At 70.0% G+C, this 9,387-nt stretch overlaps 4 protein-coding genes across 4 annotated transcripts in view; 2 read left to right on the plus strand and 2 right to left on the minus strand.

Moving 5' to 3' along the window:
* Window positions 1–192, minus strand: part of CHLNCDRAFT_141338 (hypothetical protein) — a gene marked incomplete at both ends in the record, with an annotated part of 2,342 nt that extends 2,150 nt beyond the window's left edge. The window contains one exon of the mRNA XM_005843224.1: window positions 90–192. Within this exon, the coding sequence (XP_005843286.1) occupies window positions 90–192 (103 nt within the window). The remainder of the gene's footprint in view (window positions 1–89) is intronic.
* A 617-nt stretch (window positions 193–809) lies between these two features.
* On the plus strand, window positions 810–3,493 carry CHLNCDRAFT_8770 (hypothetical protein; the record flags this gene model as incomplete). The annotated part of the gene is made up of 7 exons (XM_005843176.1): window positions 810–984; window positions 1,275–1,365; window positions 1,590–1,775; window positions 2,038–2,119; window positions 2,303–2,401; window positions 2,675–2,941; window positions 3,119–3,493. Coding segments are annotated over 7 exons (1,275 nt in total), but the record flags the coding sequence as incomplete, so codon positions are not given.
* A 1,069-nt stretch (window positions 3,494–4,562) lies between these two features.
* On the minus strand, window positions 4,563–7,298 carry CHLNCDRAFT_141340 (hypothetical protein; the record flags this gene model as incomplete). The annotated part of the gene is made up of 10 exons (XM_005843225.1): window positions 4,563–4,696; window positions 4,961–5,153; window positions 5,390–5,474; window positions 5,686–5,780; window positions 6,007–6,111; window positions 6,197–6,287; window positions 6,431–6,617; window positions 6,739–6,818; window positions 6,942–7,020; window positions 7,238–7,298. 10 exons carry the CDS (start codon window positions 7,296–7,298, stop codon window positions 4,563–4,565), a joined length of 1,110 nt encoding a protein of 369 aa, XP_005843287.1.
* A 688-nt stretch (window positions 7,299–7,986) lies between these two features.
* CHLNCDRAFT_141341 (hypothetical protein) overlaps window positions 7,987–9,387 on the plus strand; it is a gene marked incomplete at both ends in the record, with an annotated part of 4,568 nt that continues 3,167 nt past the window's right edge. The window contains 5 exons of the mRNA XM_005843177.1: window positions 7,987–8,029; window positions 8,134–8,276; window positions 8,529–8,645; window positions 8,879–8,962; window positions 9,217–9,276. Coding sequence (XP_005843239.1) covers window positions 7,987–8,029; window positions 8,134–8,276; window positions 8,529–8,645; window positions 8,879–8,962; window positions 9,217–9,276 — 447 coding nt within the window. The remainder of the gene's footprint in view (window positions 8,030–8,133; window positions 8,277–8,528; window positions 8,646–8,878; window positions 8,963–9,216; window positions 9,277–9,387) is intronic.

Here is a 9,387-nt window from a genome sequence, read left to right on the forward strand (position 1 = left end):
GGGCGGCACCCACCACGCCCCTGCCGGTGCACGCCGCCAGGCACCGCCGCTCGCCGCCGCCGCCGCCTGGCGGCCGACACGCGGCTCACCAACTGACCGCCTGCGCAGCACGGCCCAGGGCCGCCAGTGAGCAGGAGCGGAGAGACGCAGAGGACGGGGAGTTTGATGAAACGCAAATGTGAGCGCGCGCATCTGCTAGCGCTGCGCTGCTATGCTTGCTCCCCCGCCGCTGCCTTGCCTGGCGGCTGGCGCACCTCCGTCTGGCGGTGTGCCCACGCCCACCTCCCCTGCTTGCCCCGTGCTTGCCGCCACCCCTGCAGGTGGATGGACCGGCTGGCAGGCAGGCCTCCCACCACCCGCTCCGTGGCGCTGCTGCAGCTGCTGCGGATCGAGCAGGAGGGGGCGTATGCGGGGCTGGTGGGCGGCTCCCCCGGTGGGGAGCCAGATGATGTGGGGGAGGGCGGCTTGGACGGTTACGACCCCGGCAGCCGCGGCGGCGAGCCCAGCAGCGAGCGGCGCATCGGCGGCGCGGGCTCCTGGAGCGCCCGGCTGGAGCCCAGGTGGGGGTGTGCTGATGGTGTGCGAAAGAATAGAATAAGCTTTCAATAAGAAAATAGGAACCTACTGCATGGTCTTTAATTTGCATGCAAGGGTAGCGCCGCCGGCCGCCGCGCGCGCACCCCGCTCCCCCTGCGCCGGATGCCCCGGCTGCGCGCCAGCGCGCGCGGCAGCCGGCCCTCCGCGCCCTGCAAGCACGCCCCCCGCGCGCCCACGCCTGCCGCCTCCTCCCCTCACCCGTCCTGCGCGTGCGTGCGTGCAGGCAGGCGCGGGGTGTGACCGAGCTGGTGAGCGGCGTCACGCGCTGGCGCCGCCGCCTTGACTTCTCCCTCACCCAGCTGCTGCGGGGCAGGGATGTGGCGCAGCTGGATGCCCCCGTGCGCAACGCCCTGCGCCTGGGCCTGTACGAACTGGCGGAGCTGAAGAGTGAGAGGCGGCCCTTGTGCCGCGCCCGCCGCGCCGCGCGCTGGCCCTGCCACCCACACCCGGCCCGGCTGGCGGTGCCCGCGGGCGGCGCTGCGGGCGCGCCGCCGCTGCGCTGCTGGCGCTGGGCTGCACTGCTGCTGCTGCTGCTGCTGCTGCTGCTGCTGCTGCGCTTGGCTGGTCCCCGCAAGCCGGCTGACCGCGCGTCCAATGCAACCCTGGCGCTGGCCGCGTGTCCGGTGCCGCCCTGGCGCTGACCTGGCGCTGACCTGGCGCCGCACCGCCCCCCGCAGACGCCACCCACGGCGTGATCAACAGCTACGTGGACCTGGTGAAGTCTGTGCAGCACCAGGGGGCCGCCAACGCCACCAACGGCGTCCTGAGGTGCGGCCCGCCCGACTGACACGAGCGCTAGCGTGCAGCTGTGCCTGTGGTGTGTGCAGGGGGCTGCCTGCGTCCATGGGATTGGATGGGGGGCGGCACCGTGGCGCAGCTGCCTTGGCGGCAGCCAGCCTGCCTGCCTGCCCGCCTGCCTGCCTGCCTGGCTCGTTGGTGTGTGCCACCAGCACTTTTCCCCCGCCCCCCACCCCCCGCCACCACCACCGCAGGAACGTGGCCCGCGGCCTGGAGGCAGGCACGCTGCCCCAGCCGCCGCGGCCAGCCCAGGGCATGCCGCCGCAGCAGGCGGCCGAGGTGCTGGCGGTAGGGGCCTCGCACCCCACCTGGCTGGTGCAGCGCTGGCTGGCGCAGTACGGTCCCGCCGCTACGCTGGCGCTGCTCAAGCACAACAACATGTGAGGGGAGGCGGCAGCTGCCGGGCAGCCGCCGGCGCCCGCCGCGCGTGCATCACGGGGGCGCTCGCCGCTCTGTTTGTGTGACTAGTGTGGCGTGGGAGGGCGGGGCAGGGCTGCGTGTGTGCCCTCGAGTGTGGGGCGTGTGCGTGTGTGCCGTCCCCGGCAACCCAGCCTGCCTGCCAGGCGCCGCAGCCATCCTTGGAAGCGCACGCACACACGCACGCCGACCCCTGCCCCCGCCTCTGCTGCCCTGGGCCTGCAGGCGCCCGCGGTATGCCCTGCGCCTGGCTCCCGGCGTGGATGCCGAGGCATTCTGCCGCCAGCTGGCGAGGAGCGGGGTACAGGTGGGGCCGCCGGCTGAGCAGCCGGCATGGCGGCAGCTGGGCACCGGCTGCCTGGCTGCCCCCGCTGGCCCGGTCTGCCAGCCCGCCAGCGGCCGCCTGCCTGCCTCACCCCCTGCTCCCTGCCGCGCCCCCCACCCCGCAACCGGTCCTCCGGCCTTGCCTCCCCTCGCCTCCCCACCGCAGGCAGCCCCCTCCCGCTATCTGCCTCGCGAGTTTGTAACGGTGGACCGAGGCCTGCAGGCGTTGCTGGTGGAGGGGCTGGTGCAGCGGGGCGAGGCGCAAGTGCAGGCGAGCGGCGGCGCGGGCCCTGCTTGCGTGCCGCCGTCGTGGGGAGCTTGCGCGGGCGCACGCCTGCTGCTGCCCGCCTGCTGCTGATTGCCTGCTGCGGGATCAGATTGCTGCCCGGTTGGCCACCCAGCTGGAACGGTACCACGGTGCGCCGCACCCTGCGCGGTGTGCTGTGCCGTGCCCTGCGCTGCACCACCGCGCCAGCCATGGATCAGAAGTTTAAGCTTACGCTGCCTGCCGCTGCCCTGCGCCGCCGGTTGCCCGCAGGACGAGGCGGCCGGCCTGGTGGTGGCGGCGCTGGACCCTCAGCCCGGGGAGACCTTGCTGGATGCCTGTGCCGCTCCCGGTGGCAAGGCGCTGGGCGCTGCGTCGCGCATGCGCGGGCGGGGCCTCATCACCGCGCTCGACCTCAGCCGCAGCCGGCTGGCCGCGCTGCGGCACGCGGCGCTGCGCCAGCCGCACGGCGACATGGTGCGCACGTTTGCGGCGGACCTGCGCCGCTTCGCCACGCTGCGGTACCGCCCCGAGGGGCCAGTACCGTCGCCGTCGGCTGCCACGGGGGAGGGAGCGGAGGAGGCTGCTGAGGCGGCGGCACAGCCAGCAGACACCCCCAGCAGTGACAGCAGCGGCGGCAGCGTTGGGGCAGGCTCGGCAGAGGGCAGCACGGAGGCCAGCGGCGGTGCAGAAGGCGGCGGTACGGAGGCGCGGCAGCCCTGGCAGTACGACCGCGTCCTGCTGGACGCCCCGTGCTCCGGCACCGGCGTGCTGGCCAAGCGCGCGGACCTGCGCTGGCGGCGCACGCCGGAAGAGCTGCGCCAGCTGGCGGCGCTGCAGGGCGAGCTGCTGGACGCTGCTGCGGGGCTGGTGGCGCCCGGGGGGCTGCTCGTCTACTCCACCTGCTCCATAGAGCAGGAGGAGAATGAGCAGCAGGTGGCGGCCTTCCTGGCGCGCCAGCCGGGGTACGAGCTGGAGGCTGTGCCCGCCGGTACCGGCGTCCCGCCGCAGTGCCTCGCGCCCGACGGCTGCCTGCGCATGCTGCCGCACGTGCACGGAACCGACGGCGCGTTTGCGGCGCGGCTGCGGCGGCGGGGCGGGGGCGTCGGGCAGGGGAGCGGCGGCGGCAACGCAAGGGACGGCGGCGGCGATATCGGTGGCACGGAATGAGGCCGGGCTCCTCAACTTGTGTTGCTGACCTCTTTGTAACAGCACGCTCCTGCTGCCGCTTCCGGCCAAATTGGAGGCATGAGAGCGACTGAAGCAGAATGAAGGGACATGAAGGGACACCGGCACCAAGCAGCCTCTGCATGCAGGGGGCTGGGCTTGCGAGGGCCCACAAGCTTGGCACCACAAGCAGGCGCTGGGTGCACCCCTCGAGCTGCAGGTTGCTCCAGCAGCAGGGAGGAGCCACGCCGCTCCCACGGCTGCTCTGGGCCCGCCAAGCATCCAACGTCCCTCCAAGGTCGCTCCCAGGTGGCTGGTTGCGGGGTCGGGCACACCGCCACAGGCAACATCGGCTGCTGCACTGCTGCACCTGGCCGCACACCTGGACGCCTGGGCAGAGCTGTCTGGCATGCCGCCAGGGTGTGGCGCAGGAGGCAGCCCTGTTCCCCCGCCCTGCCCCCAACTGGTGGAGGGGCAGCAGCCGTGCGCGGTGCGGCGTGTGCTGCCCTGCCTGCGCCTGCAGGCAGGCGGTGTGTGGCTTGGTGAGGCAACACAGTGTGCAGCGGCGCGCACACAGCGGCTGCTTGGCCGTAGGAACACAGGGGCAGTGGTCGGCATTTGCAGTGCCAGATCAGGCCTTTGAGCAGCAGCAGCAGCGATCCAACCCCACCTCACCGGCGGCACAGGGCGGGATGTGCCTGGGTGCGCCTGGGCAGGTCGATGCCTGGTGCAGCCACCACCCACGCGCCTGCGCTGCAAGCACTGCTCACGTCTGGAGCTGCTGCCGCACTGGCCGGCGTGCCTGCAAGAAGCGGTGCCGTGCCATGAGGCCCTCCCCTCCAGCCCGGTACCGCGCAGCAGGCGGGCCCCACCACCCCTCCAGCCGGCTACCGCAGCCCGGCCTGTGCCACGCCTCTGGATAACCCCGCATGGGCATGAAGAAAGGCCGGGCCGCCGTCGGCCTGCCGCTCCACCCGCCGCGGCCCCGCTGCCCTCACTCCGACCCCGTCTGCTGCCGCCGCTGCCGCTGCCGCGCCGCCACCAGCTTGGTGTGGCTGTAGGCTGCAAAGCCTGCCAGCGCCAGGGTGCACCCTGCGATCATCTTGGGGGTGAACTCGCTCTTCTCACCTGCAGGGAGGGCAGGCGGCAGGGGAGCGCAGGGGGAAGGCGTGAGGGTGGCGGGGTGCGCGGGTGCACGGTAGGCGGGCGAGGGACAGGGCAGCGTGCAAACGAGACGCCCGGGAGCGGAACCAACGAGCGCTCCGGGCCGGCTCCGTGCCTGGATCTCTGCTCCGGCATCCAGCGGACGCAGGCCGGCTGCCAGCCAGCTTCCCCGAAGGCACGAGCGGGAGGGGAGCGGGCTGGCCGGCGGCGGCGGCGGCGGCGACGTACCCAGCAGGAAGGCAGAGAGCAGCAGGAGCGCCAGGATCTTGAACTCTCCCACCACCGTGGTTGCCACAGCAGATATGCGCTTGATCATGAGGGAGTGGGCCAGGTTGTAGCAGAGGGCGAGGGCGGAGGAGGCCAGCAGGATGGCCTGGGCGGAGCGGCGGTGGGCGGGGTAGTACGCCCGGAAGTGCTCGTGCTGCGGGGGCGTGCGTGTGCGTGTGTGTGTGTGTGCATGTGTGTGTGTGTGCGTGTGTGTGTGTGTGTTGTGATGGGGAGGGGTAGCCCAGCAATAAGGGAGCAGGGGCATGGGAGAGGGCCGGCTGCCGACAGCCGCGGCAGCCGCCGGAATCGGCATCCACCACAGCCAGCCCCTGGGTGCTGGCCAGCCCAAGCGCTGGCGGCCACGTGCCGGCCAGCCGCCGCAGGCCTCACCTCGTACACCCAATAGAAGGGCGCCAGGCAGGCGAGGCTGACGGGCGCCACATAGAAGGCCAGCCGCACCACATCCAGCTTTTCGCTGCGGGGCAGGCAAGGCGGGCGGGGGTGCCGGGAGAAATTGGAGAGGGAGAGGCTCGCCTGAGCCCAGGCGCAGAGCCACCACCATCGCCCCCATCGCTGCGCAACCGCCTGCGCTGGCTCCCCTGGTGCAATCAGGACAGATGGCTGCCAACAGCTGCCAGACCGTCCCCTCGTGCATGCAAGCAGCACACAGGGGACGGCCTGCCCACCTCATCAGCTTGCTGCTGAGGGTCATGAAGCCGCCGTTGCACACGGTGGCGGCGACGCAGAAGGCGATGGCGTAGGGCTTGCCCGTCAGAGCGCCCTGCAAGAAAGAATGACAAGAAAGAAAGGATGCGGCAGCAAGCAGGGGTCGGGGAGCAAGCAGCCCTGCAGGGCGCAGCACCGCTCGGCCGGCGCCCCCTGGACACTCGGCCGCTGCGGCTGCAAGCTACTGCACATGCCGCGCCTCTCCCAGCCACCCAGCCTCCTCAAAACACCCCCAGCGCAACTGGCGCTGCCGGCCCCGCATGCCGCAGCTGCCCGCCAACCTGCCACACCGCCAGCATGACTCCCAGGGAGATGACCACCAGGCTGGCTGCCTCCTGAGGGGAAGGGTACCTAGACTCTATGAGCACAGCCATGATGCACGCCACCTGGCGGGGACACAAGGGACGCAGCACGCAAGAGGGAGAGAGTGGTTGTGTGCCTGGCATAGGTGGGGGGCAATCATGCAGGTACCTGCGCCCCAGGCCCAGCTGTGCAGGCACTCGGGGGAAGAAAGCAAGCAAGCGCGTGGCGGGCTGGGTGCCTCACCACTGGGATGGCAGAGCTGCAGGCGGGCAGGCGGGGAGGGAAGGAGGGGAAGGGTGGGTGGGAATGAATGGATGAGGCCAGTTGGAGCAGGGCCCAGCAACGCCCCAGAAATGCTTATCCAAAAGCCGGCCAGCCCAGGCCATGCCCGCAAGCACTCACCGGATGATTTGGTTGAGGGAGAGGGAGATGTCGAGCAGGCTGATGTTGTTGAGGGCGATGTTGAGGGCCATGAAGGATCCGATGCACAGGATGCCGGGCCACTGCTGGTGCAGCGTGCGCCGGTGCGCCTCCCAGCCGTGCAGCAGCGCCACCGGGGCCAGCACGGCAAAGCTGAAGGCCATGTGACCTGCGGGAGAGGCGGCAGCAGGGCAGGTGGGCAGTGGTGCAGGGTGCATCGACGGTGGCGGTTGGCGCGATGGGCGGCGGGTGGCGGCCGCACGCCCAAAGCGCCGGTGGATGCCACTCACAGGAGGACAGCAGGAAGGGGAAGCGGAAGCCGGCGTGGCCCAGGGACCACTTATTCAGGAGATTGAGCCCGGAGTTCAGGCTGCAGGTGAGGCAGGCGGAGAGGGGAGGCGGACAGCTAGCGGCGGCGTCGGCAGCTAACTTGCTGCCAGCGCCAATTCGGCCCGCGCTGGCCTGCTCACCAGAAATCGACCCCGCAGCTCACCAGAGGAACACGGAGACCAGGAGGACGTGCGATGCGGCTCTCCGCACGCGCTTGCGAGAGAACACGGGTGATAACGGCTCTGGCGGCCGGGGTGAAGTTGGTCTTAACATTCCTAGGCTCTCTAGATTGCCAGCGGTCGCCCAGGGCTCCAGACAGGCCCTCGATGGCCCTCAGCTGCGTGTTTTTCCTCCAAAACCGAGGCCCAGCAATAGTAGATGGATGCAGCAGGATGTAATAGGCGAAATGGGATCGGCAGGCGCTTCCGCGGGGTTCAAACCTGGATGTACCCCACGTACCTCGGGCAGCGGCGGCGGCGGCGGGCGGCGGGCGGCGGCCGCTGGTCCAGGGGTGCACCATCTCATGAAAAGTATCCCAGTGGGCCGGCGATATTATCGGTATGCTGGATGTCAGGTATGCTGGATGTCAGGTAGGGGGCGTGGGAATCCAGCAACTTGCAGGCAGGCAGGCATAGCAGTGGCAGCGGTTAGCGGTGGGCGGTGCGCCCAGCTGGGTGCATGGATCTGACGGCCAATGAGCACTCACATCCTAATTGGCATCAGACCGAATTAGTTTTCTTGCAATGTTTCGAGCCTCTCATTCATGTACGCACCTGTACACCGACCAGCCCACAATGGCGACGGAGCGGGGGCTCTGGCACCGCCTAGGGACTCTTCCGAGAAGCAATCAAGCTTTGAGAGACTCATTGTGCCTATCTGAAGTCACTTTCCGGCCTCCGCATGCCTTCCTGCGTCCTCCCCGCACCGAATTAGGGCTGGGATCAAACTGCCCAGGCATGATGATGTCCCCAATCACCCTCCAGGTGGGGGGCCATCATGCCCATCATGGGGCACATCCTTACAGGGAGGCCTACCTGGCCCAGGTGGCCACCCTGCTCGGCATGCTGAGTTGCCTGCCCCCCAAAAATCGCTCCCCCGTACCCCCAAGCTCCCTGATCGCGGTTGCGCAACCCATTTTCACGCCGCTGGGGCCTGCGAGGCTTTGTTTGCGGCTGTTGCCGATCCCCTTGCGGCTGTAGCAGCGCAAAATGGTGGTCCTAGCTGCCGCCGTGGTCACCAAGACCGGCAAGGGTATGGCGGGGCGGGCGAGGCGCCCGCTGTTTGTTGCTGGGCCTGCGGCGGAGCGGGGAGCTGCCCTGCCGCAGCCCTCAACCGCCCCCTCTCCTTGCCTGCAGCGCTGGTCTCCCGCCAGTTCGTGGACATGAGCCGCATCCGCATCGAGGGGCTGCTGGCCGCCTTCCCCAAGCTGGTGGGCACCGGCAAGCAGCACACCTATGTGGAGACGGAGAACGTGCGCTACCTGTACCAGCCCATCGAGGTGCGCTGCAGCAAGAGGGGCAGGCGGCCCGGTCGCGGCGGGGTGCGGGTGATCGCCGCGCCGTGCGATCGCCGCGCCGCCTTGCACCAGCCGGGTTTCGCTAGCACCACCACACGCACAGCATGGCGCTGTATGGACAGAGGCCTGCCCGCTAGCCCGCTCGGCAGCTGCAGCCAGCCGCTCTCCCGTGCCTGCCCGCCCGCCCGCCCACGCCGCCTGTGTTTGCCCCGCCTGCCTGCTCCCGCCTGGCAGACCATGTACCTCGTGCTGGTGACCAACAAGAGCAGCAACATCCTGGAGGACCTGGAGACGCTGCGGCTGTGCGGCAAGATCGTGCCAGAGTATGTGGAGGCGCTGGAGGAGGAGGATGTGAGCGATGATAACGACTGCCGCGGCCGCCGCCGCTGCTCCCTGCTGTCGTGGTGGCGGGGCAGCCCGTCGGAGCCTGCCACTGCGCTGTTGCTGCTGTGCCGCCGGTATTCCCCTGCTGCGGCGCTTCGGTGCCGTCGCGGCACGTGCAGCGGCGCGCGCAGCGTGGTTCAGCGGGTTGGCAAGCAGCGCCCGCGTGTGCTGAAGCTTTGCCGCCGCCTGCCGGCCTGCAGGTGGCAGCCGCCGCCTTTGACCTGCTGTTTGCTTTTGACGAGGTGATCAGCCTGGGGCACAAGGAGAACGTGACGGTGGCGCAGGTGCGGGCACATCGGAGAGGCTGCCGTGCGGCGCAGCGGGGTTGCTGAGGCGCCGGGGTGGTGCCCGCATGGCGGGGCACGCAGCAGTCCAGCTGGACGCGCTGGCATGGGCTGCGCAAAGCAGCAGGGGGATTGGCGCCTGTGCAGCTTGACAAGCTCATCATGGCAGCAAGACCGCACAATGGGGTCCGCTGTGTGTTGTTGCACGCTGCCCGACATGGCCGGCCTGGGTGGCACCGCACGTGTGGGTGCAGGTGCGGCAGAACACGGAGATGGAGAGCCACGAGGAGAAGCTGCACAAGATGATCATCCAGGTGGGCGGCTCGTTTGACCTCCTGTGCTGGGTTTGTGTAGTGTGTGTGTGGGGGGGGGGGGGGGGCCGGGGGCTTTTTTGTTGGGTTGGGGGAGTGCCTTCCTTGGGGTGG

This window comes from Chlorella variabilis (assembly GCF_000147415.1).
Source record: "Chlorella variabilis unplaced genomic scaffold CHLNCscaffold_33, whole genome shotgun sequence".
Taxonomy (NCBI): Eukaryota; Viridiplantae; Chlorophyta; class Trebouxiophyceae; order Chlorellales; family Chlorellaceae; genus Chlorella; species Chlorella variabilis.